At 57.1% G+C, this 25,509-nt stretch overlaps 3 protein-coding genes across 6 annotated transcripts in view; 2 read left to right on the top strand and 1 right to left on the bottom strand.

The window, feature by feature from the left end:
* The first annotated feature begins 1,899 nt into the window (after window positions 1–1,899).
* LOC147226814 (sodium-coupled neutral amino acid transporter 3-like) lies at window positions 1,900–9,945 on the top strand. Its single transcript, XM_086160053.1, has 16 exons — window positions 1,900–2,030; window positions 3,402–3,509; window positions 3,580–3,664; window positions 3,756–3,871; window positions 6,462–6,535; window positions 6,632–6,724; window positions 6,802–6,883; window positions 7,012–7,094; window positions 7,260–7,318; window positions 7,397–7,549; window positions 7,698–7,777; window positions 7,854–7,954; window positions 8,035–8,159; window positions 8,602–8,746; window positions 8,866–8,969; window positions 9,057–9,945. Exons 2-16 carry the CDS (start codon window positions 3,469–3,471, stop codon window positions 9,159–9,161), a joined length of 1,446 nt encoding a protein of 481 aa, XP_086016179.1. The 5' UTR covers window positions 1,900–2,030; window positions 3,402–3,468; the 3' UTR covers window positions 9,162–9,945.
* A 464-nt stretch (window positions 9,946–10,409) lies between these two features.
* On the top strand, window positions 10,410–13,951 carry wasb (WASP actin nucleation promoting factor b). 2 transcript variants are annotated; one of them, XM_086160052.1, is made up of 10 exons: window positions 10,412–10,605; window positions 11,257–11,397; window positions 11,480–11,566; window positions 11,668–11,764; window positions 12,169–12,207; window positions 12,283–12,451; window positions 12,759–12,937; window positions 13,020–13,549; window positions 13,630–13,741; window positions 13,814–13,951. In XM_086160052.1, exons 1-10 carry the CDS (start codon window positions 10,504–10,506, stop codon window positions 13,870–13,872), a joined length of 1,515 nt encoding a protein of 504 aa, XP_086016178.1. In that variant the 5' UTR covers window positions 10,412–10,503; the 3' UTR covers window positions 13,873–13,951. The 2 variants fall into 2 exon arrangements, with proteins under 2 accessions (XP_086016177.1, XP_086016178.1); XM_086160051.1 differs by having other exon boundaries at window positions 10,410–10,605; window positions 13,630–13,872.
* Window positions 13,902–25,509, bottom strand: part of LOC147226812 (semaphorin-3F-like) — an 18,196-nt gene continuing 6,588 nt past the window's right edge. The window contains exons 1-18 of one of the 3 annotated variants that reach the window (XM_086160050.1): window positions 24,896–25,367; window positions 22,793–22,935; window positions 20,276–20,436; window positions 20,143–20,205; window positions 19,957–20,076; window positions 19,682–19,775; window positions 19,072–19,191; window positions 18,826–18,971; window positions 18,637–18,751; window positions 18,484–18,553; window positions 18,265–18,409; window positions 16,244–16,466; window positions 16,079–16,167; window positions 15,958–15,999; window positions 15,726–15,883; window positions 15,317–15,384; window positions 15,115–15,242; window positions 13,902–15,034 (exon numbers count right to left, since the gene is read on the bottom strand). In XM_086160050.1, the coding sequence (XP_086016176.1) occupies window positions 14,648–15,034; window positions 15,115–15,242; window positions 15,317–15,384; window positions 15,726–15,883; window positions 15,958–15,999; window positions 16,079–16,167; window positions 16,244–16,466; window positions 18,265–18,409; window positions 18,484–18,553; window positions 18,637–18,751; window positions 18,826–18,971; window positions 19,072–19,191; window positions 19,682–19,775; window positions 19,957–20,076; window positions 20,143–20,205; window positions 20,276–20,436; window positions 22,793–22,910 (2,247 nt within the window). In that variant the 5' untranslated portion in view covers window positions 22,911–22,935; window positions 24,896–25,367 and the 3' untranslated portion in view covers window positions 13,902–14,647. Of the gene's footprint in view, window positions 15,035–15,114; window positions 15,243–15,316; window positions 15,385–15,725; window positions 15,884–15,957; window positions 16,000–16,078; window positions 16,168–16,243; window positions 16,467–18,264; window positions 18,410–18,483; window positions 18,554–18,636; window positions 18,752–18,825; window positions 18,972–19,071; window positions 19,192–19,681; window positions 19,776–19,956; window positions 20,077–20,142; window positions 20,206–20,275; window positions 20,437–22,792; window positions 22,936–24,895; window positions 25,368–25,509 lie in introns of those variants that run through there. The other 2 variants (XM_086160048.1, XM_086160049.1) reach the window with 2 other exon arrangements.

Genomic DNA, 25,509 nt, shown 5'->3' with positions numbered 1-25,509 from the left:
CTCCCTCTTAGACCGACGGTGTCTTGATTTCTAATTTCCAAACCACCGCGAACCCACGACTCCTCTTTTCCTGCCGCTCACATTCTGTCCACTAGATGGCGGTGGCGGCGCCACGCCGACGCCACGCCGCTCCGGAACGGAAGTGGAAACTTTCCACAGAAACCCGTTGACACCAGCAGCTGCTCGCCTCCGGGGGTTGCACCCGTTGCACCGAGCCAAGCAGTACTCAGACCGTGTCAGACGGCGCAGTTTAGGTGTACTACGTGGAGTACTACGTGGAGTACTACGTGGAGTGCTGTACCGCGTCCTGCAACGACGAGAGGCGGGTCGGTTAATGGGCCACGGCCTCGTGGAGCAACAGGAGGCCACATGTGGCCCGACGGGCCCGGGAGCTGGGAGGAGCTCGGCTTGTGACATGGCAGGAAACATCTTGATGTGCACGGCTACCGGCTCCTCCTCCTCCTCCTCCTCCTCCTCCTCCACAGCTGCAGGGAACGCCGCCATTCGATGAGAGAAAATAGATCTTGGACGCCGACCAACGACCGGAGTTGCTTCTTTTAGCTTGGCTTGTGTCGACCGAAGCCCACCGGGCCGGGGTTCCCTGCACCTCCCCCACATCCCAGAGGGCCTCGAAAGAGGCGGAATCGTGTCCCGCCGAGATAAAGAAGGCCTGGGTGGGGGGTGGAGGGCAGAAACGTATCTGAGTAACGTTCGACTTTATCAGCCAACTGAAAGGTCCGGGGGGGTCGAGCTCAACCTGGGCGGGTCTTCGTCTTTAGGGCCCCGACAGGCGCAGTTCCCTCCACATCGCCACGGCGAGGGCGTCCGGCCTCCTTGCCTTCGCTTTTTCACGCGCCTCCGCCTCTAATTGCATTTCCAATTAGATTACATTAAGTCGCCATGGCAACGGCGCAGGTCATCACTCAGCTCGCCTCAACCAAGGCCCGCAAAGCCGTCTCCACCCGCCGGGGGGGGGGGCTGCTGCTCCCATGGACGCCGGCGGAGTCGGTCCACTATGAGGTCGGTCCACTGGAGAGTCAGTCCACTGTGGGGTCGGTCCACCTTGGGCCCGGGCCACTGTAGGGGCCAGTTCAATATGAGGCCAGTCCACTATGAGGTTGGTCCACTATGAGGTCAGTTCACTGTGGGGTCGGTCCACTGTGGGGTCGGTCCACTGTGGGGTCAGTCCACTATAAGGTCGGTCCACTGGGGGGTCAGTCCACTGTGGGGTTGGTCCACTATAAGGTCGGTCCGTCCACTATGAGGTTAGCCCACTGTGGGGTTGGTCCACCGGTGAGTCGGTCCACTGTGGGGTCGGTCCACTATGAGGTTGGTCCACTGGTCAACTGGCCTGTCGGTTTTGGGGCCGGTCCACCTTGGGCCTGGTCCACTGCAGGGGCCAGTTCAATATGAGGCCGGTCCACCGTGGGACTCGTCCACAGCAGGGAGCAGGTCCACCGTGGCCCCGGTCCATCTTGCGAGAGAAACCAAACTTGATAAGAACACATCCGTGACCTGGCGGGTCACGCTGCGTGGACCTCGGCCCGCCGGCCCCGGCGGCCATGTTTCCCGCCCTAAGCACACTCACATGAGAGCAATCTTTAAAAAGCACTTATCCCCTTAAGCAATTAGCATGCAGGAGGACAAGTTTCCACGAGGATCCACCGGCACAGCCAGGATACGCCCACCTTCAGCCCACTTCGCCCCCACCCATTGTCACGTCACCCCACGCACACGCGGCGGGATCCACTCTCCATAACACCGGGCGGGTGGCCTTGACCCCCCACCCCACCACCACCACCACTCTCGTCGAGGCTCCGTCCAGCAAAGGGTTAAGTGTGGGTGTTTCCGTTTCCCGCTCACCCCTCCCATTATTTAATCTCCCCCCCATCCGTCCTGCTCTCCCTCCCCGCCAAGGAGCCTCGCTGAACACACGCCGAGGAGCGCGGCTATATATAAACCCACGTCGCGGAGGATTAATCCCGGCCATTTCCAGGGGCTCCTCTTCCTTCGTGTTTGCCGCCTTTGGGGTAAGTGGCCCTAAACGTGGGTCCGAGGGGTGGGGGGTCGGGGAGTGGGGGGTGGGGGGTAGGAGGGGGGGCGGCCATGGAGATGTTGGAGAAAAGACTCCACGGCTGTCAATCGTGTCCTGGTCTTGCGTCAGACGATCATGCGGCTGTGCGGCGCGTTATTACATTGTAATAAGCGCGTTAGTACATTGTAATAACCATTATTACAACCCGGCGAGTGTAATTACACGGGAATAGTGCGGATTAGCGCGCGGACTCGAAAAGCACAACTACTCTAGGAAAAATCGATTGTGTGTGTGTTTGTGTGTGTGTGTGTGTGAAGGGGCTGGTCGAGTGTGTGCACGGTGCCTCGGCCGCCATCCGGGGCCATTGACACGTGTTAAATGTCACGCTCACCGGGTGGGGGCCCCTCGCCATTTCACCTCCACCCGCACCGGGGCTCCGGGCCTCCGGGCCTCCGGGCCTCCGGGGCTCCGGGGCTCCGGGGCGCGTGGCGCGGGGCGCGGGGCCCGCCACGCAGCGCACGGAAAACTCCGCAAAAAGAAGAAGCGAGAAAGGAACAGTCGTGACGTGTCGTTGTTCCAGAAGGTGTGTGATGTTTGGAGGGGTTCCACGGTTTTGGGGCCACGGGAGAGACATCGTGGACCCCTGGCCAGTGTGTGTGTGTGTGTGTGTGTGTGTGTGTTTAGATTTAACACAACCATTTAGACAGAAAGCTTTTGTCTTCCTCTGAGCTGCGTGGACGGCGGTGCGCCTGCGTGATCAGCGTGTGTGTGTGTGTGTGTGTGTGTGTGTGTGTGTGTGTGTGTGTGCGTGCGTGTGTGTGGGCTCATATTAAAACCTAAATTTTACCCCCCCCCCAACCAGGGAGAGGGGGAAGTATCTCATGACCCTTTCCAGCAGCACCAGTTTGCAACACACACCACACACACACACACACCTTCATTTAAAAAAAAAAGTCTTTAAAGAAGACATGAAGTTCCTCCTGGGAGCGTGTGGAGTCTCCACGTCCTCCTCCTCCTCCCGCGGTCCTCAGGCGAGGACGGGTGTCCGAGTCTTTCTCATCGACGAGGAGGAAAATAGAAACATTCTTGTTGGCCTTGGCAAGTGGGAATGTCTCAAGACTCTTTATAAATAGTCCTGCCCTTTCCAGGCCGCACAAGATTTTCTGTTTGGATTGCATTTGTCTGGAGTCCCTTCGCCTTCGCTCGCTGCCTCGCAGGTAACGTGAAACGTATCCGCCGCTCCGCGCTCGCGATCGAGTTATTACCGGATTCGAACCCCCCAAAAACGTCTCTTGGATCGGCGAGCGTTGCTACGGCTAGCTAGCGGAGGCCTCTGCAGAACCCCCACGTCTCCTTTGGTTTCCAGGTTGTAGACGGGGTTCTTGGCCGCAGATCCTGAGTCTCCCAAGCCACTTCCTGCGCCGCCCACCGCGATGGAGCTCCAGAAGATGAACGGACACGCCAGGGACGACGGGTAAAGAAAACCCCCGTCTTCCGAGCCGCTAACCGTGGAACGGCCGCCAATGAACGCTATCCGTGTGCAGGTTCGACGGGCTGGAGGCCATGGCCGAGCACGAGGAGTTCCTCCCCCAGAAACCCGGCGCCAAGAAGGAGATGCACTTCACCGACGTGAGTGTCCGGCGTTCCTCCGTGGCTTCTCTGGTCCGTCCGTCCGTCCGTCCGTCCGTCCGGCTCACCCGCCTCCGCCTTTCCCTCGCAGTTCGAAGGGAAGACCTCGTTCGGGATGTCCGTCTTCAACCTCAGCAACGCCATCATGGGCAGCGGGATCCTGGGCCTGGCCTTCGCCATGTCCAACACCGGCATCATCCTCTTCCTGTGAGTATGCAGGTCCGACGCCGCTCTTCACCTCCGCAGGATCCAGCCTGCACTCGCCGGACGTCCAGAACCTTCTCCTCGTCGTACGTTTGCGGGGTCCGACGCGTGTTTCATACGGATCCTACCTAGATTTATTCGAGTTATTATTATCAGGATCCGACGTGGTTTCACTGGAAGGAAAACTTACTGCAGGATGGACATGGATCCAACCTGTATTTCTACGTACTCTTCCAGTACGGCTGTACGGCAGTATTTAAGCCACCGGCTATTTCTTTGTACATTTATATTTTATGGAGCCACTGTGTTTTTATATAGTATCTAAATGGAACCATCGCAACATCGCATTCAACATGTATTAAATAGTATGTTTGCATTGATATTTACATGGAGCAAACATGTATTTTTTAGTAGTTTTTGTTGGTGCTACAGCGCTACCTAGCTTGCTAGCTAGCTTGCTAGCTAGCTAGCTAGCGACATGAATATCAATGAATTCAGAGGCCGTCCTTCTCGGTGTTTCTGTTTAATGAAACGCTCTGAACTGTGACAAATGGAGTTGGAAATACATTGTTTTCAACAGAGGCGGCGCAAATACCGGTTAGAGCTACCGGTACGTACGGTAGCGTATTATTGTGGGAGTGAACGGAGTTGTCAGAACGTTGGTTTGTCTTGTATTAATGAAGTTTGACTGACTTATCGGACTGTTTTGTTGATATTCCCTTTAGCGCAGCTCCATTTAGTGGATGCATAACGCAACTGTAGCTTCTATTATACGCGCCTTACATATGAAAACAGTTTTAAAATAAGCCGTTCAATCAAGGTGCGCCTTATAGTCTGGAAAATACGGTATATACATCTAACATGTATTCATATTTATAGACATCTAACTAGTATGTATAATTATATAGATCTAACATGCATTTATATTTCTATAGATTCAACAGATACATATATTTACATAGATCCAACATGTAGTTATATTGATCAACAGGTATTTATTAGAGTATTTATATTTCCATAGATCCAACATGTATTTATGAGAGTATTTATTTTTAAATAGATCCAATAGATATTTATTAGAGTATTTATATTCCTATTGATCTAACGTGTATTTATATTTACAGAGCTCTAACATGTGTTTATGAGAGTATGTTTGGAGCCGTTGTGTAATTATTGATTAGTGTATTTGTTATCGGTGTGTGTTTGCAACATAATGGGTGGAGAAAAGTGTCAGTGGTGATGAGGAGGGAAGGGAAAGGCGGAGAAGATGGAGGTGTTTGGGTCCCAGGAGAAGACAGGAGGCAGAGACGGAGATGTGGAGGATCAGGAAGGCGGCCATGCTAGATGTTCTGGAGATAAAGTCACACTGAGATGGTTTGGACGTGGACAGAGGAGGGATGGAGAAGATCTGGGTGGACGGATGGTGAGCTTGGAGGAAGACCAGAGAGGAGGTTTATGGACGGAGGAGGTTAGATGGAGGCTGGTGGCGACCAGTGAGGGCAGAAGAAGAGGAGATATGGATCCTACGTGAATTTGTAGCTCCTGCATGGAGCTGCTTGGAACCTCCTCCCCCTCAAGTCCCTCTGGTTGTGTGTTCACACTGACGGGTGTGTTTTCATCCCAGGAAACACAAACGCTGCTCGTTTGTTTGGTGATTCAGTGCCTTCAGGGCCGGTGACGCACACACACACACACACACACACACACACACACACACACTCCCAGCACCACTGCATGTGCATGGACACTTCAAACAGCCAATACAAGGTCCTTATAAGGTGACAAGTAGGACTGTGTGTGTGTGTGTGTGTGTGTGTGTGTGTGTGTGTGTGTGTGTGTGTGTGTGTGCAGGGGCTGGTCGAGTGTGTGCACATGTATGTGTGTGTCCACCTGACAAAGTCCTATATGTAGAGCTTTTGGAACGAGGCCTGACCTGTCAGAATACACACGGGAGCACTCACACACACACACACACACACACACACACACACACACACACACACACACACATACACACACACACACACACGCACAGCTTCAGCTCCCCTAAATCAGACTTAAGCGGTTAAATATAGCTCCTGTAGTGATCAGATCCAAGACACGCCTGCCTGGATCAGTGCTCTGCTTTGCAGTGGGGGTTGGGGGTGGTGTGTGTGTGTGTGTGTGTGTGTGTGTGTGTGTGTGTGTGTTCCCTGCAAAACCCAGCTCTCTTTGCATTTTCAATCGTTTGTTTTTCCTGTGGGCGTCCCAAGCTGCGCGTGGCAGGACGATCCAGTCGGGCTGTAATAAGAGTTTGCTAGCGCGCCGCGGCGCCGCGGGCTTCCGGGCCGACTTCAAGCAGGAACCGGAAAAAGAAGCAACCTCCACCCGCCAGGGTTTGTTTTCATCGTGTAAACCTTGTCCCCGTCAGCCGCGCGTCACAGTAATCCCTCCTCACGACACGCTTACTACACGCAGCTCCGCTTTTATCATGGGTTCGGCGCCTCGGCCTGAGGGGTCGGAGGTCGAACCGACGACCTTCCGCTCAGCGGTATCCCGAGACGCTACCGGTAACCCCCGAGTTCTCAGCGCCCCTTTGCTTACCCGCTTCCAGGATCCTGTTGGCGTTCATCGCCGTTCTGTCCGCGTACTCCATCCACCTCCTGCTCAAGAGCGCGGGGGTTGTAGGTAAGTAGGCCGGAGGCGCCGCGCACGTCCGCCGCTCGTCTCCTGGTATTGACGCCCACCATGTGCCGGCGCCGCCGCCGCCGCCTTTCCCGGCAGGAATCAGAGCCTACGAGCAGCTCGGGCTGAGGGCCTTCGGTCCGCCGGGGAAATACCTGGCCGCCTGCATCATCACCGTCCACAACATCGGAGGTAGGTGGCGGCCGCCGCCTCCGCACGGCTGGGCGGGAGGAAGGCGACCTCGTTCTGAACGCTCTCTCTTCCCCCAGCGATGTCAAGCTACCTCTTCATCGTCAAGTCGGAGCTCCCGCTGGTCATCCTGGCTTTCCTGGGCAGGCAAGAGATCACAGGGTGAGCGCGGCGCGATGACACCGCCGTCAACCGCACATCCATCCTGTTGGTTAGATCCGCTGTTGAGCCGTGCACTGATTTTTATTATTTTCTTCCCCCCTTCATCCGTCCACGTGGCCGTCTCTTAGAGAGTGGTTCTTGAATGGAAACTACTTGATCATCATTGTTAGCATTCTCATCATTCTCCCTCTAGCACTCATGAAACAACTTGGTATGTCTGATTCATCCTGTCATTTTCTATTTGTACTCCCCCTGCACCATGACACACACACACACACACACATTTTTTCATTGCATATTTGTGTTGTGTTTACTTTCCTGTCCCGCTACTTGTTGTCGACCGCTATTGTTATCTGGTGTCGTCGTTGCTCTCCAGGTTACCTGGGCTACACCAGTGGCTTCTCTCTGTCCTGCATGGTGTTTTTCCTCTTTTCGGTGAGTCCCGAACCTTCGCCGCCCTCGTCGCCGACCCTCCTGTCACCTTGGATGGTCTAACGGACGCGTCGCTTACAGGTCATCTACAAAAAGTTCAACATCGACTGCCCGCTGGAGAATCCTCACCATCCCAACGTCACCATCGACGGCGTCTCAATTGGCGACGCCGTCAACCACTCGCTTCCGGAAGACGACTTCTGCGAAGCTAAGATGTTCACGATGAACTCACAGGTCGGGGCACTTCAAACTTACGCATCGCTAAGTTCCCAGCAGGGGTCACCTTCTCGCAGCCGGTTTAGCCGGTCGCGCTCGCGATCCGCGACTCGCCGGGTGTCGAGATGCGGGTTAGTCGCTGAGGTCCGCTTCCTTTGGCTTCCAGACGGCGTACACCATCCCCATCCTGGCGTTTGCCTTCGTCTGCCACCCCGAGGTGCTGCCCATCTACACCGAGCTGCGAGAGTAAGTCAAGGACGTCGTCTTCGGTCGCCTCGTGCCCGAGTACGGATCTCCAACGTGTTCTCCGCCCGCCTCCTAGTCCAAGCAAGAAACGGATGCAGAGAGTGGCCAACATCTCCATCTTGGCCATGTTCGTCATGTACCTCCTGACCGCTCTTTTCGGCTACCTCACTTTCTTCGGTAAGGGTCCGTCCGAACCGCAGAGATGGAAAGTCGCCGCGCGGGACGAGGCGTGACGGCTGTCGGTTCTTCTGTTCCAGGTGCCGTGGAATCGGAGCTGTTGCACACCTACATTCGCGTGGACCCCCTGGACGTCCACATCCTTTGCGTCCGTCTGGCCGTCCTGGTGGCCGTCACTCTGACGGTTCCCGTGGTCCTTTTCCCGGTGAGCCGCCACCGCCGTCGCGTTACATAAGTCGACGACGACAAGCGAGCGACAAGCGCTCGGTGAGGCGCGGTATGGTTGATAAAGATCTCAAAACAATTGCACTTCCTAGTACACATCTGAGGTAGCGACACACGGATCCGCCTCCTCAGGATGATTTGCAGCGTTGGTGTTTTGGGGTTTTCACTTTGAGTAAACTGATGATTCTATCAAACACCGCAAAAGCAGACGTCTCGCAAGAGGCCTCTCGGACGGGTCGAGAACAAGATTTGGACCAGAACGAAGCCTCCGTAGAGAGGCTGCAAGAGGAGCGCGTTTGTCCGAGTAGAAAGCAAAGTGAATCGGAGAGAAAAGCCCGCCGTGGTTTCCGTTCTCGTGCTCTGCGGTGGAGAAGATCTCGTCTCGAGCTTTGCCGCCTCCTGTGCCCTCCCTCCCTCTCCAGATCCGCCGGGCCTTGCTCCAGATTTTGTGCCCGGAGAAGCCTTTCCACTGGGCCAGACACATCATCATCGCGTTCTGTCTCATCTTCCTGGTCAACGTTCTCGTTATCTTCGTGCCCTCCATCCGCGACATTTTTGGTCTCATCGGTACGTGAACGGTAGAAGCGCCTGAGCCGTCCTACCTCCGTCTACCTCCGTCTACCTCCTTCTTACCTCCGTCGCCGTCGTACTTCTGATCGCACCAATCTGTCTCCCGCCGCCTGCAGGGGCCACGTCTGCGCCCAGTCTCATCTTCATCCTACCCGGCATCTTCTACATCCGGATTGTTCCCGAAGAGCAGGAACCTCTGAGGTCAAAATCCAAAATTCAGGTAAGGCTCCCCCTCGGCTTGCGCAGTCCCGCGAGTTCGTTTGCCCCCGAAGCCGTCGACTTACCCGCCTTCCCCTTCCTCGCGCAGGCCGCCTGCTTCGCCGCCGTGGGATTCATCTTCATGGTCGTCAGTTTGTCCTTCATCTGCATCGACTGGGCGTCGGGGGAGAACCGAAGCGTCGGCGGCCACTAGAGGCGCCTCGACCGCAACGCCAACCAAAGCTTTCCCTGCCCATAAATCCCCCCTGAGCTGCCGCGTTCTCAACCAAAGCCGAACACAAGAGTTTGGCATCACCGGACGAAGCATACGACCAGAAAACCAAAAGAAAGCCTCTCGGCATCCGACAACAAGTCCCGTAACTCGGACGAGAGACGAGCCGAATCGATCCCGTGCCGCGGGCCAGATTAAGGATGCCGTTCGGAGGCTTGTCCAGAAATACAAAAAGGCGGCGAAGGGATGAACGGCAACAGCGCGGCTCGAATGGAAATCCTGTTTAACCGCTTGAATGCGGACCTTTCCGCAGAATAACTCTGTCACCGCAAGAAGTCTCTCAACCGCTTCCTGTCTAGTGTCCATCATTTCCCAAAATAGAAAATGAAAAGAGGGAGGTGCCGGTTGGCCTATTCGTCCGAAAACAAACCCCACCCCCCCACCCCCACCCCCACCCGCCTCGTCGGACCGACGCCGCAGTAGCTCGACCCGTCCCGGCACGCCGGACCTCTGCGAGGAACTCCGTTGACGGGACATTTTTAGCAAGACAATCAAGAAGGTCGTCGTCGTCCTGGGAGTCCGGTCCGAGGTGAGGGCCCGCAACCCCCTCCGTAACGCCCGCCCCCTGCAGATAACGGTGCAATTTGCGGGGTTTCGCTGCTACTCGTGAAGGCAGTCGACGCCGACCGTCGCAAACCAAAGATTAGAACAACCGTAGCATTTAGAGTCTTCAGTGGAAGTCAACCTTCGTCAATTGTGGATAAAAGAGGAAAAGAAGAAGCGTCTTAGACATGTCTGGTGTCCTAGCGGTCCCAGAAACTGTCTTGACGGCAGGTGACGTTCGTCTGTAGGCGGTCAATTAAAGATGAACGCAAGTCCGTTTTTTTTTTTCTTTTCTGTCTGTAAATTTTGACTCAAAGATGACTTTGACTTTGTCATTCTCCTGTACATTTTTAAATTAATTTGAATGTTTCCTGTCAATAAAATGTGTCTGTCATTCGTACACGTGTGGACGTGCTGCTACGCGAAGGTCCGACGGCGCTCTGAGGTCCACGGAGGTCAGAGGATACGCCCAAAAGTCTGAAGGTACACGAAGGTCGGCGTGAAGGAAGGCTTGAAAAAGAGCGGCCGGGCGCCACCTCCTTCTAAAAGTGGAAATAACCGCGTCGCGCGTGGTGGGAGGCAGAAGTGCGGCGGTCTGTTTCCTGCTTGCACCCTTGCAAACAGAGAAGAGAAACTTCCTTGAACTCGGCACGAGCGTGAGCAGATAGCCTCGGCCGAGGCGCCGCCGCCGCTAACGCCGCCGCCACTCGACGGGGGGACCATGAGTCGCGGGTCAAAGTCCAAAGGTGGGAGCGCGTCGAGCTCCTTGCTGAGCCTGCCGGAGAACGAGAGGCTGGAGGAGCTGCTGGGCAGAAGGTGTGCCGTAAGTCCTGAGCCGACCTCGGAGGGGTAACCAGCTGCAGGAGATGCGCCCCGGCTCTTTGGCCGCCCGACCGGAAGCTCCGGAGTCGGTCCGAGAGGCGGAGGCGCCCGGAGAGGAGGCGGCTGAAGCTAAAGATTCCGGCCCCCGAGAGCTTCCGCGGACGGAGTCGAGGGTTCGGCCCCCGTTGGGCCTCGGCTCCTTTCACCTTCCGCCGCCGAATCGACCGATTTGAACGTGTTTGTCGGGATTTGGCCTCGACTCTCTGTTCTGGTTTGTGCTTAAAGTGAGCGGCTTGGATTAGGTCATGGTTTTTTTTTTCAAAAGAGGAGCGAGTTGTAACAGGAAGTGGTGATTGAAGCGTTTCTTCCTCTGGTGTCAGAATTAGACGGGTAGTCGAGTCCAGAGCTTTACATCATAGCAGAAGTGGTCCGAAGGTTTATTTGTTGTCTTCTTGTCTTCGTGACGAGACGACGGCTCGAACAGATCCGCCGTGACGATGATGAGGAACATCATCTCTTTCAGCCACAGCAAGCACTGAGGCAAACAAGGAAGTGTCTTCTCAACGCAGGCGTGATATCAAACTCCATGAAATGCTCTGATAGGAACTCTCAGCCAATGTGTGTGTGTGTGTGTGTGTGTGTGTTTGTTCAGTCCATGTCCACCACCGTAGCGCAGCTTCTCATGGCTCTGCACCACAGTCCTTCTGCTTGGAGCCTCCAGCACACCGGCGTGGTCTGCTTCGTCAAAGACAACCTCCAGCGCTCCTACTTCATCCGCATGTTCGATCTGAAGGTTGGTGTCCACCTCGTGCTCCGCGTCCATCTGGAGGAGGCCGGATGGCGGCCGAGCACGACGTGACCGTGTTGTTCCGCAGGCGGGCCGGATGGTTTGGGAGCAGGAGCTCTACAACCAGATCGTCTACTCGGCGCCACAGATTGACTTCCACACCTTCGCCGCGGACGTAAGCGGACCTTCTCCTCGCCTCCGGCGGACGTCCGCCAGATCTCCGTGAGCATCTTCCGGGCAGGACGCCAGAGCTCTGTGACCTTTGCTCCTTCGCAGGACTGTCAAGTCGGACTGAGCTTCGCTCAGCCGGAGGAGGCCGAGGACTTCAGGAGCGCCGTCATGGAGAAGATCGACCAGAGGAACAGCCGCCAAGGTTCGTGACGCTCGGCGAAGATCTCCACTAGGGCTTCCCCCTCGCCGAGCGGCGGGAAGCGCGGACCCGAACCCGACCGAACCGATCCCGACCTTCCGGTTTAGACCGGGAGCCTCCAAACCTGGAACAAGGAGGCGGACGATGCAAAGTGATTTCCGGGAATGATTTATGACCTCATTCTTGACAAAAGCTTTTGCTGGAGAAGCTGGAGAAGCTCTTGGCTTTAACCCCGAGATAAACTCAGCTTCAGTTCTCGTGAAGCCTCGTGTTTGACGACACAAAATGGTTTCTCCTCTGATCAACAGGTAAGAAACAGCGCCCCCTGCTGGAGGAGGCCGGTAGCACCCAATGACCCCAATGACGCGTGGCGTTCTCTTGTCGCTTTGGTTCCTTTCTCCTGGCAGCAGAGCGAGGGTCCCGGCCTCGGGCCCCGCCGGACAAAGGTGTGTAGCTCCTCCCTTCTTCTAGAAGTGTCCACTGAGGCAGGAATTGAAAGCGTCCCTCTCTCCTCGCCTCAGGAAGCCCCGGCTCTTTCCACGCCGCCGCCGACATCAACAACCACGACGGCCCGTCCTCGCGCTTCCGGCCCTCGTCGCTGGTCGGCAAAGACAAGAAGAGCAAGAAGGACAAGAAGAAGAAAGGGCCCAAACTCTCCAAGGCGGACATCGGCGCCCCCAGCGGATTCAAGTAGGGTCCATTTCCCTTCTCACAAGGCATCAGCGAGCTCACGCCGCCTTCGTCGGATCCCCCGGAACCGACCCTCCGAGGGGGCGGAGCCATGCCGGCGCCGCTGCCGTCATTCACCGGTCGCTCGTCGTCGTGATTCCTTTTTCCGCATTTTATTAATTCGATCTGACACCGCCGGTGTTTCAACATCAGGACACGAAGCAGCAACACACTGGAATTATTTACATGAACACACACATCTATCGGCTTAAACATGTTTAGAAAGTGTTATGAACATGTGACGAATGTTATCATGACGCCCCCCCAGGCATGTGACCCACGTGGGCTGGGACCCCAACAACCTGGACCCGGACCTGTGGAAGCTTCTGTCCCAGGCCGGGATCGGCGAGGCGGAGATGAGGGACGAGAAAACCCAGCGTCTCATCTACGACGTCATCCAGGAGTCGGGAGGGATGGAGGCCGTGAAGAGGGAGGTGAACCGAGGAGGTGAGATGGCGCCCGTCCTCCGCTTCCCCCGGGTCGGACGCCGGTCGCCATGGTGACGCCGGTTCTGTTCCTCCCCCCGCAGATCCAGGACCTCCGCCTCACCCGCCCAGCAGGCAGGGCCCGCTGCCCCCGGTGCCGACGCCTCCGCCCCCGCGGAGCCGCTCGGGCCCCTTGCCTCCGGTCCCGGTCCCGGTCCAGCCGGAGCGCCGCGGCGGCCCGGCGCCGCCCCCGCCCGGCCGCACCGGCCTCCCGCGCCCGCCACCTCCCGCCCACCCCGTGACCCCGCGCTCTCACTCCAGATCATCTCCACCTTCCTCCCACAACCCTCCACCTCCACCTCCTCCTCCTCCATCATCATCCATCCATCGCTCCTCAGGCTTCCCTCCTCCACCCGTCTCGTCTGCGAGCAGAGCAAACCGAGGAGATCCCGCTCCGCCGCCGCCGCCGCCGCCACCGCCGCCGCCACCACCGTCCCAAGGATCCCTTCCAGACTTCCCGCCGCCTCCCCCGCTCTCCGTGGCTCCGCCCCCCTCCGCCCAGGCGTCCTCAGGCGGAGGAGAAGGCAGAGGAGCTCTGCTGGACCAGATCCGACGGGGGAAGAAGCTCCGCAACGTAAAAGCCTCCTCCGGAGAATCGACCGCCCGCGAGTCGCCTCGGCTTCTGACCGCGTCGTCTCCACCTGTCGCTCGCAGGTGACCGAGTCTCCGGATCTGCCCTCGCCGTCCAACCCCGAGGCCGGCGGCGGCATCGTGGACGCGCTGAAGATGGTGATGGACAAGAGGAGCAGAGTCATACACTCCTCCGGTAGGTGTCGCCCCCCCGGCGAGGGCTGGAGATCATCTCGAGGCCCATCTTCTTCTCCTTCTCCACCTTCAGAGGAGAGCGAGGACGACGGCGGAGACGACGAGGACGACGAGGACGAATGGGACGACTGAGACGCCGAAAAGACGGAGGAGGGCGGAGCTTCTGCAGGGTTTAGATATATTTGAGCCAACATTTCCAGTGCAGGTTCACCAGCAGGGCGGTGCCACACACACACACACACACACACACACACACACACACACACACTTTCTGACATGACCACAAACTGTACATTAAAGAGATGATGATGATGATGATGATGTCACCCGTCTGATGGCGTCCGAGTGTGTGTGTGTGTGTGGAGGGGGAACCATGTGATAGCATCCAATAGAATTAACTTAATACAAAACACCTTCTCTCACTCACACACACACACACACACACACACACACCAGTGAAACGACACATATGCATGCAACGTACGCGTCTACACCCTCGACCCTTCACACGCCACAAATCCACCGACCGTATATATATTATATTAACAATCAATATATTACACCTCTGTTTCACTATACTTGAGAGGACCGCGGTGGCGGTTTTGCAGATGGCAGCCTGGCGGGCCGATTTAAAAAAAAACAAAAAAACAAAAAAGGAAAATAAACCAGGATGAGTTTCAGAGGTGACCCTCCAGCGCGTTGACGTGCGGCGTCCGCCGAGCCGCCCCCCCCGCCCGGTCGCTTTGTGGAACGTGACAGAAACGGCGGGAAAAGGAATCCCCGCCGGCCCTCCGTCTCTGGAATGTGTGTAATAAGCGTGTCGTTACCAGGCTGACGCGCAAAACCGCCGACGCGGACTGGCGAGCACGCGGGACACCGATGAAGCCGGAGCTTGTGGGCGGAGCCTCTAGCCCAGGCCGGGGTCCTGGCTCTCGGCGTGCCGGCGGCTGGTGCGTTTACGCTGCCGCTGGTGCTGCTGGTGCTGCTGGTGCTGCTCGGGGCTGTGCTGGTCCCAGTAGGACTGGCAGTACTGGTTGATGAGCCGGATCTCGGGCGGGAAGGCGGTGGGCGTGAGGCGCTGCTCCCCCCTCGGCCGAGCGGCGGGCTCCTCGTCGTCCCGGGCGGCGAGCGCCAGGACGATGTCCCGGTCCAGGATGCGCAGCGCCACGCGGGCCACCGTGTGCTTGAAGTTGTTCTCGGTGGCGAGGCAGTGGTAGATCCCCGCGTCCGACTGGTTGAGCGCCTTGAGCAGGACGCCGTGGTTGGTCTTCAGCACGCCTCCGGAGCGGTTCAGCTGAAGGGAAACAACCGATCAGACTCAACCCGGCGGGCGGGAAGAGCGGAACGCCGAATCTCCCCGGCGGGCGACCTCACCACTTTCCTCTTGCCCTCCTTCTGGAAGAACCACTTGACGGTGGCCTGCGGCGACCGGGGCTGACACTCCAAGAAGGTGTTGCTTCCTTTCACGCCGAACTGCACCGTCTCCCTCAGACGTTTCTCCACTGGGAAGAGGCGCAGCCAGGTCAGGGTCCCGGGCGGACGCCGCACCCGGGGCGCCAGACCTTCGAGCACAAACCTTTGGCGTTGAACCCTCGGCACTGCCTGAGCGGGTCGCCGTGCTTCACGTCCTGCCGACGGCTCCTCCTGGGAGACAAATAACGCCGGTCAGAAGAATAAGAATAACTTTATTAATCCCGGAGGACATTGCCGTGCCAGAGTTACAGAAAATATAACGGTAATAAATAATAAAAGGCAGAATTAGAAATAAAAAGAAACTATAAAGTGTCTCGGTGAAACTATAAAGTGTCTTAGTAACAGGTGAGGTAAGGAGTGCACAATAGTATGATAGAAGGGAAAATTGTAGTGTAGCTGTTATGAAATGAAATATTGCAGTTTTTTGTTTTTGTTTTTTTTTTTTTTTTAGGTTAAAGCTAGGTTTTTATGGTTCCTCTGTCCAGGAGGTGGACGACGGAGCCGGGAAGCACCTCTTGGTGGACGGGGTGAAGGCGGAGCAGCTCTCGCCGTCCCAGGCGCAGTAGGGGTCCCGGGCCAGGCAGCAGTCGGAACAGGCCCGGCCGTAAACGCCGCAGCGGTGCAGCGACACCTGGGTCAACCCGGCGTCCGAGGACACGTACAGCTGTTGCTGAGGAGACCGAGCGGAACGCCGTCTCAGACGGAGGAGATGCCGAGCGGGAGGCGCCCGAAGGAGACGCTTACCCTTTTGGAGGAGATCTTCATGGTCTTCACCGGCGCTCTGGTCTGCAATCGAGAGGAGACAAGGGAGAGGTGACTGGGGAGGTCGGGTGGGGTCTCGCGGGGGCCTCCTGCCCGGACCTACCCTGAAAACCTCCACCTCCTCCAGCGTCAGCTCCTCCATGCTGGTGGGGTCTTTGGGCAGAACGATGACCTTCTGGACGGTGCCGCGATCTGTGAAGGACGTCGTGACGTTAGAGATCCCTTCGCGGAGATGCGTGGACCCCGCCGCCCCCCCCCCCCGGCTCACCTGTACCCAGGAACAGCACCTCGTAGCGCCCGTCCACCGCGTCCACCTGGTCCACCACCAGGGCGGTGAAGCGGTAGTCCACACCGGTTCTCACCACCAGGGGGCGGCGGTGGACCGGGTAGACCGGGTGGAACATGAGGGGGTGGGATCTGATGAAGTTCACCGCCTCGTCGGAGAAGTTCTTGGAGGAGCGGATGCCGGGAGTGAAGGTTCCTCCTGGACACTGAGTGGAAAGGAAGGAGATAGGAGGAGGTTTGTTCTTTGCGTGGCCTTCTCAAGCAGGGGGGTCGACTTCTTCTTCTTTCGGCTTTTCCCTTCAGGTGTCGCCACAGCGAGTCCACTTTCTCCATCTCGCCCTATTCTCTGGATCCTCCTCTCTCACACCAACTACCTTCATATCTTCTCTCACGACGTCCATAAACCTTCTCTCTGGTCTTCCTCCAGACCTCTTGCCTGGCAGCTCCAATTCCAGCATCCGTCTACCAATATATTCTCTCTCCCTCCTCTGTCCATGACCCAACCATCTCAGTCTGGCTTCTCTGACCTTCTCTCCAAAACATCTCACATGTGCCGTCCCCCTCTGATAGACTCATTCCTGATCCTCTCCATCCTGGTCACTCCCAAAGAGAACCTCAACATCTTCATCTCTGCAACCTCTAGTTCTGCCTGCTGTCTTTTGGTCATTGGAACAGTTTCTAGTCCAAACATCATCGCTGGTCTCACCACTGTCTCCTCCAGCTTTCCTTTCATTCTGGCTGATGTTCTTCTATCTCTTGGTACCCCTGACACTTTTCTCCACCCATTCCAACCTGCTTGGATCCATCTCTTCACCTCTTCTCCACACTCTCCTACGCTCTGGACTGTTGACCCTAAGTACCTGAAATCCTCCAGCTTCTCGATCTCCACTCCCTGTAGCCTCACCGTTCCACCCGAGGAACACACACACTTGACAAATACTGGTGAAACAAACTCACTTCGGAAGGGGGAACATGCAGGTGATCTCTAGGATTGAGGCTGACTTTGAAGGAAACGTCTCAAAGACTAATATTCTTCTTCTTCTCCTTTGGTCTTTTCCCTTCAGGGTTCACCTTCTCCATCTGACCCTATTCTCTGGATCCTCTTCACTCACACCAACTACCTTCATATCCTTTCTCACTGCATCAATAGATCTTCTCTTTGGTCTTCCTATAGACCTCCTGCCAGGCAGCTCCATCTTCAGCAACCTTCTCCCCAGATCTTCACCATGGTTTGGACATGACCAGAGGGGTATTCACGCCCAAACCATCTCAGTCATACATGTCCTGCACCCCGTGATAAATTCTTCTGCGTCCTCCTCTCTCTCACCAACTCACTTCATATCCTCTCTCACTACGTCCATCCATCTTCACTTTGGTCTTCTTCTAGACCTCCAATTCCAGCATCCGTCTACCAATATATTCTCTATCCCTCCTCTGTCCATGACCCAACTATCTCAGTCTGGCTTCTGACCTTCTCTCCAAATCATCTAACATGCGCTGTTCCACTGATGGACTCCTTCCTGATCCTCTTCCGGTCACTCCAAGAGAACCTCAACATCTTCATCTCTGCAACCTCCAGCTCTGCCTCCTATCTTTACTTCTTTGTCAGCGTTTGTAGATCATCTCACCACTGTCTCCTCCGATAGTCTTCTATTTCATCGTACCCCTGATACTTTTCCCCGCTTTTCTCCAAACGGGGTTGTACCGGTTTCTTCACCTCTTCTTCACGCTCTCCTACGCTCTGGACTGTTGACCCTAAGAACTTCAAAACCTCCGACTTCTAAATCTCCACTCCCGGTCACATCACCGTTCCGCCTCATCCGACATTAGCGTAAGGATCCCCGGGCCTTCAGAACCGCCGAGAAGGAATGAGGAACGGCCACCGGACGACCTGATGGTGGACACCCTCAGCAGAAGGAGGTGCAGTGTGAGGGTGGACGGGCAGGAGGACACGGTCTTGGACCTCTGTCTCCACTGAGTGGACGAGCGATGGGCAGGACGTACGGTTCCGGGCCGAGGGTAGGGGATCTTGCCGGTGTACTCGGTCCACTGGTAGTTGTGTCCGTGCTTGTGGGCGAAGGGTCCGTTGAAGACGTTGCGGATGTCGGCCATGGAGTAGACGCAGACCGCCGAGCCCTTGAAGACGGAGCTGGGGAACGAGAGGACGACGTTAAAACTCCGACGGGCCGGAGGGGAAACGTAGCTCGGACCGGAGCTGCTCACCCCGCCGTGGTGAAGAGCGCGAACACCATGGGACTCCGCTCGTCCTGCGCGGGCTGGATGAAGACGTCCCCTGCGAGGCGAGCGGCGAGGCGGCCCGTCAACGGGACGGAAAAACAAACAAACGCCCTCGTCGGGACTGGAGGCGGCGCTCACGTAGTTCGTCGAAGCGAGTCTCCACTCCGTCTTCGCCGATCACCGAGCAGATGAGGCGGGCCTTCAGGAACGTAGTCCAGCGATTCACCAGGGACTTCTGCCCCCCTTCGTCGTTCTGGACGGACGGGACGCGAGGTCAGGGTCGGACGCCAGTCGCCCAAACGCGAATGTGGACCGACGGCGGCTCACCAGACACACCCGGCCCACCCGGGCCAGCACGTTGGGGCTGGCGCCGCCCGCCGAGTCCAGGCTCTTCTCGCGGAAGAAGAAGTAAAGCTTGTCGTCGTTCCTTTCCGCGCTGTCGGGGATCTGCTGGATCCGGACGAAGACGGGCTCTGGGAGGCGGATAAGTATGGAGGTTGGCGGCGGGCGGTCGACAAATGACACGGCGGAGGAACCAGAAGAACCAAAACCCGCAATCAGAAGCTCACTCACCGTTGAGCCACCTGGAGTCGTACTGCTCCGTCCGGATGGCGCTCCGCCCGCCCATCGTGCGGAAGATGGCGGCGTCGGTGCTCATGAAGTCGATGTGGACTCCGGCGTACAAGTTCCCATCTGTGGCGCGAGAAGGGAAGGGAGGTAACAGTCAGAAACGGTCAAAACCTTCCTCACACCCCGCCGAGTGTGTGTTTGTCCAGAAAACACAGCTGGAGAAGAAGCGTCTGGTGGCTTCCCTCCTGGAGTCAAACCCCACACACACACACACACACACACACACACTCAGCAGCGTCCACGCCGTCCCACTAAACACGGCGTAAACAACATATTTCCCAGTCGACTCAGCAAGTCGGGACATTTCGAGACTTGAATCTCACCAGATGGGCAGCGGGGGGAGTTTTTCTCCCGGAGGAGGAGGAGGTGTTTTATTATGTTTGAAAATGGGTCAACCTTCATGTCAGTGGAGCTGCAAAGACGCTTTCTTGTGAAATCTGAGAGGTGTTTGGGGAACTAAGGAGCTTCAACCTAGGAAGGGGCGCTGGGGGGAAGGGGGGGGGGGCAACAGCAATGGACAAACTGGAGAACTCTTTTAATCCAAAGGTCTTACTGAGCAGAACTGCGATGTTCTCCTGTTTGGGGTCGTAGGAGCACTTGCCCTTCCCCGAGTCCACGAACCCCGGGACCAGCCTGAACAGGTAGTCCTGCAGAGACAGACCGCCGAGCGTCAAACCCACGACCCCGACGGGGACCCCTCCGGACCCCTTCGGACCCCTTCGGACCCCTCCGGACCCCTTCGGACCCCTTCGGACCCCTTCGGACCTCTTCGGACCCCTCCGGACCCCTCCGGACCCCTTCGGACCCCTTCGGACCCCCCCGCCTCACCTCCGCCCTCCAGCCTCTGTTGACGAAGGTGCAGATGGGCTGGTAAGCCCCCGTCCCGCAGGTGTACAGGTGTGTGCGGTTCCACGGCTCGATCAGCCTCACGAAGTTAGCGCATTCGCCCTGGAGGAAGAGGAGCGGAATTGAAAAACCCCCGCCAGGTTCCGGACCCGGATCCTCCGGACTCACCTGTCTGCCCTTTCCGGTCATCTGACATTCCCCCTTCCTCTTGGCGGACGCCGGCCAGTGGATCTGAAGAAGCAGGAATCCAGTTAGAGCTCCCGCGGAAACGGCGGATTTGGAAAGAAGAGCGTTCACGCACAATGAGCGGCTCCTTGTTGACGTTGTGCATGTCCAGGGCCACCAGGTACTCCCTGCTGCCCAGGTAGATCCGGCCCTGGTCCTGGTCCATCAGCAGGATCCGGTAGTCGCTGGTGTTGAAGGAGAAGCTGAAAGGTCTGGCGGCCCGCGTGTCCATCAGCTCTGCGTGGAAAGAAGCCGGCGCCGTTCCATCAACCTTCTCGCCTCGCTGATTAAACAGAACTAAACTGGGGTGTTTTAACAAACGCCGCCTTTTAAGATCTGAATATTTCATGCCCGCGGAGCGGGAGGCCGGGTGGCCGAGGGAGCCGTGGTCGGCGGAGCGGCGAACGCTCCGCATTGGGTGGGACGGCGCTCGGCGGAGCGGAACCTGTTAGGACACGCCGCTAGCGGCTAGCGCCCCCATCCACCCGCAACACATCCACCGCCTGCTTTCAAACGCACAAAGCAGCTCCGGTGGCGCGGCCATGACGCCGCCGCCGCCGCCGCCGCCGCCGTATTGGGAGCGTGAAAAGACAGCGGGCTTATGTCACGGCAAATGTTCACAGCGGCTTACGGGGGATTCAGAGGGCGGCGCCGCCTCCGCTCACATCAAAGTGACAGGCGGCTTCCTGTCCGGGCCGGCGAGGACAGGATGTGGTCAAGGTGCTACTAAAATAAGCGGCGCGGCCGGATCTCCGGTCCGGGCCGGACGCGGGGAAACACAGGATGGCGTGCTTCTCCGCCACGGATTGGCCGCTGGTGCTAAATGCGGCGGCGCTCATGTGTCCCATCACCAAGAATAGCGAACAATGCGCCGCCATCATCCGGTAAACACTCCCGATTCCCGACACGGAGGGGGAAGCGCGGGGGAAGGACGCGGCCGAGGCTCCGGCCGGGTCGGCGCCTCGGGTTTCGACCCGTGGTGACCCCGAGAACCCATCGAGGGAATGAGCGAACCTGCGGCGGCGCCGCCGGGCTTCGGTTACACCTTTCGCTCTCTAGCAATGCTGACTAACCGGTTAGAGCCAACCGGGGGGGGGAATCACCACCAACCCCCCCGACGGTGGTCCGGGTCACTCGGACGAGTCACATGGCCGAGCTGGACTCCAACACACACCTCCTCCTCCACGGCCGACAAAGACTCCCTGTCACTAACAATGAACAATAAGTCCTCTCTGCGCTGGAGATCCAGCCAGGAGAAAGTCCAACTTCTTAGAATGTTATTGGTAGGAGGAGGGGGGGGTTTAAATGGCAACCAACAAACACATTTGACCCCAGGTGTGTGTGTGTGTGTGTGTGTGTGTGTGTGGAGACACAATGTGACGGCAACATCAGCCTCAGCGAGTAGCTATGGATGTTTCCCAGAAAGGGAATTAGTGTTAAAGGTCACTGAAGTTCTCAGCGGTCAGCAGGACACGTTGCTGCTGCCGCACCTCCAGCCTGCGCCCTGAAGCTGCTGAGATAAAACCCCTCGCGTCCCGTCGGGTTTCGCCAAATGAACGGGACAGAGCTTCTGATTCCGCCCCGGAGCGCCGCTGAGGAATGCGCTAAAACCGATCGGCGGCCTTAATTCCCGGCGGCGGCGCCTGGCTCGTGTCCTCCTGACGGCGAGCCCAGGGCGCCGCGAGAACCAGGTGCTTTAATAACAGTAATCAGCCGCCGCTGTTCTTCGGCAGAGGTGTCCACGGTGACCTGGGGGGGGGGGGGGGTCCCCCAAATTCCCCAAACCACCGTCCTGGATCTCCAAACCCTCCGGCTCTCGATGATCTTTTGATCAAACATCAGGTGCTTCTTCTTGTACCGTCACGTCCAGACCTGAGGGAGCCGGAGCGGCGTCTTCTCAGGAAGGCGGATTTCCGATCGAATCTCAGGAGTCGTTTTTCTGACTCTTGAGTCACGATTCCTTGACTCGATTAACCCGTCCCGGCTCAGAGAGGTCCGTCACTCAGTAACTCGCTGGATGAATCGCTCAAAGAACAAGTCATTCAGTAGCTTACAATTGACCTTCCCGCTCCAAACCGATCGATTCGCTCAGTAACTCAACGGTCGACTCACTCAGCTCTTCCGAGTCCCCACTCACAAAATGAACGACTCAGCTCAGCGGATCCGTCACGTTTACAGTACAAACGACTCGCCAACTCAATGAACGAATCACCTGATAGCTCGGAGCAACAGTCCCTGTAGAAACGAACAGCTCACTCTGTAACTCAATGAACGAATCACTCGGAAGCTCAGAGTGACGTCCCCGCTCGGACGAACCGATCGACTCACTCGGAAGCTCGACGAACGAATCACTCGGTAGCTCAGAGTCGCCGCCCCACTCGGAGGAGGGCGTACCGACTCGGTGACTCGAAGGACTCGAACGCCCGACTCTCTCAGGCGAACGACTCCTTGGAAAATCGAAGGCCAACGCCGGCGTCCGAGGTCTCGCCACATCCACCTTTTGTTTTCTCCTCCGCGGCGTTTGACAAGAGGCAGGAAGCGTGTCCTTTACATCGGAATGGAGAGGAAGCACGAATCCAAAACCAGAACCCACCTTTGAAGGAGAGTCGGACCCGCGGCGCCGACTGCTGCAGGGCCGCCGCCGCCGCTGCGGCGCACAGGGCCAACAGGAGGAGCCGGGCGCAGGGTGTTGTCGTCATGGTAACAGCCATGCAGGTAGCACGCCGAGATCTAAATCTGGATGAAAAAAGAAAATAAAAGAAGAGGAGAGAGAGAAAGAGAGGGAGATGAACCAAGTATTATTATAGAAAGGAAGCCTCATGAGAAATAGGAGACAGAAAAAGAAGGTGGGATGGGTGGCTCTCTCTCTCTCTCTCTCTCTCTCTCTCTCTCTTTTTCCCTCTCTCTTTTTTTCTCTCCCTCTCTTTTTCCCTCTCTCTCTCCGTCTCTTTGATGTGGCGGATCAGAAGTTTGGCCTGCAGCCTTCCAAGGAGAGACGTATAGTTGACGGGCGGCCGAGCGACGTCCAAATCTCCACACCTGCTCTGGAAAATATGACAGCCACATTATTTATTTAGAGGGTAAACGCAGCGAGGTGTGTGTGTGTCCATGTGTGTGTGTGTCAGGACTGCAGAATTCACCTCTGACGGGTGTGTTTCCCCCCCCCCCCCCCTCCGGATATATCGTGGGCTTCGGGGCTGAACAAAGGGTTGAAGATAGAAGAAGAAAGTGAAGATCCCGGTTGACGTGTGGAAGCGGTGACAGTTCAAAGCGTGTCTGGTCGCGGCCCGCCGAGCCCTGACGGTGTCGGGGTGCTGGAACGTGGCATTCATTATGCATCTGCACTCCGCCGCGCCGCTCCCGTATGAATAATGGACGCTAAAAGCCCGGCCCGGCCCGCCACGTCCATTAAACCCGCGGCCCGTCCGCCGGCACGAGACGCTCACCCGGATCACTATTTGGCAATCGGGTTCCCCGGGGGATCGATCGGCGGGATTGAAAAGGAAAGGTTTTTGAAAAAGAGTGAGAGGGAGTGATCACGAGACGGCCATGTGCGAGGACGGCGGCGTCCACGTGCGAGGACGACGGGTCCGCCGAGGCCCCGACGCCCCCTTTCACTCCGAACCTACGTCACCTCGCGAGACGGTGCTTTGGATTTTATCAAGCAGGTTGAAACAAGCCGATGAAGGTTAAGGCTTCACACACACACACACACACACACACACACACACACAGACACACAGAGTAAAACACGCAGCTAATCCCGGAGCTGTTTGCATGAGTGGATCACTATTTGGCAGCCTCGCGCTGAAAGGCCACAGTACGCGGACCCCGGGCCGTGTTTGGTCCGGTCCCTCGTCTCCATGGCGACCTGTGACGACACGGCGCCCGTCCGTCAAAGGCTTTGCAAATAAAGTGCGGTTTGCGCCTTAAAATAAACCTCCTCCTTCTTTTCTCATTAAAGTTGCAGAACATACGTGTCGACACACGACAAAACCGGTCCTCTGTGTTTTTGACCCTGGGCTGGAGCTGGAGGAGAAGGTGGAGGAGAAGGTGGAGGTGGAGGAGGCTTCCTGTCTCCAGAGATATTTGTGAGGTCACGAACGGGGCCCTTCCTCCGAGAACCTCCACCCACGGATGAAAAGTGGGGACTTCTCCGCCAAATAGTGAGCACAGTGGCAAGAAAAGGGAGATGTTTCTGAAGGGTGGTGACCAAGGGAGGTGGAGAAGGAGGAGGAAGCTGCTTGAAGAACCACACATGGTGCAGAAACACTTTGATATTCATTTTTAGGACGAAACATAAACATGGAGGAGGAGGAGGTGATGAGGATCTGGGAAAAATGATCCCTTCGAGAGGAAAGTCTGGAGGTGTTTAGAGGAGCTCAGAGGTGGTGTCCGGACCTCCACCTCCTCCACCCGGTGTTTGGACATCAGCTCCATCCATAATGACAGGTTTTGCACCAGCAAAACATAAGAGGTTTATATTTATATCTAATTACAGGCTGACCCCGCCGGCCGCGGGAGGGAAGCGGGGTGGAGGAGGTGCAGGAGGTGCAGGAGGTCCAGGAGGGTGGAGGTCCACTACCTGTGAACTCAACATCCCGAAATAGGAGGCGGACAAATGTGCGCACTTCGGTCCCGGCGGTACAGAGTAACCAGGAGGGTTAAAAGTTAACAGGAGGAGAGGAAGTCCTACCTTCTGGTCCGGGTGGAGGTGGAGGTGGAGGTCGGTGTGCGGCGGTGGAAGCTACCGCTGCATTCTCCGTGCGTCGCGCCTTTGGATCCGGGTGGAGAAGAAGGAGAAGATCTCGAACGGAAAAGGCGCAGAGGAATAAAGAGGAGTCGGTGGGGGTCCGCCGCCCCCACCCGCCACGCCCGCCACCTCCACCTGGCGTGGAGGGGGGAACAAAAAGCAACAACAAAAACAAAAAAAACAAAAAAAAAAAACCCGCCGCCCGTTCGCTCGTCACGACCGAGCCGCCGCTTTCCGCCCGCCGGTCGCCGGTTTCACGGAACACCGGGAAAAACGAGCCGGTCCCTGAACGCCTCACACAAAGTTTAAACCTCCGGATCGATGCGCCGATCCATCGATCCTCCGGACCGGAAGCGGCTGATCGGGAGACCAGGTGCAGGTGTGTGTGTGTGGAGGGAGTGTGTGTGTGTGTGTGTGTCCCGCTGTCCCCTCCCGTCTGTCCTGCCCCCCCCACCAGCCCGCCCTCCTCTTCCTCTCCTGTTGGCCCAAACCTCCCGGAGAACCATATGGGCGGGTTAACCCCAACACTGCCGGCGGCAGGACCAGGAGGACCAGGA

Source organism: Fistularia commersonii, chromosome 14 (genome assembly GCF_037954325.1).
Source record: "Fistularia commersonii isolate RoL2024-O1a breed Wild chromosome 14, RoL_Fcom_v1.0, whole genome shotgun sequence".
Classification (NCBI taxonomy): domain Eukaryota; kingdom Metazoa; phylum Chordata; class Actinopteri; order Syngnathiformes; family Fistulariidae; genus Fistularia; species Fistularia commersonii.
The sequence above is the reverse complement of the archived record's forward strand: the minus strand, read 5'-3'. Positions and strand labels throughout refer to the sequence as shown.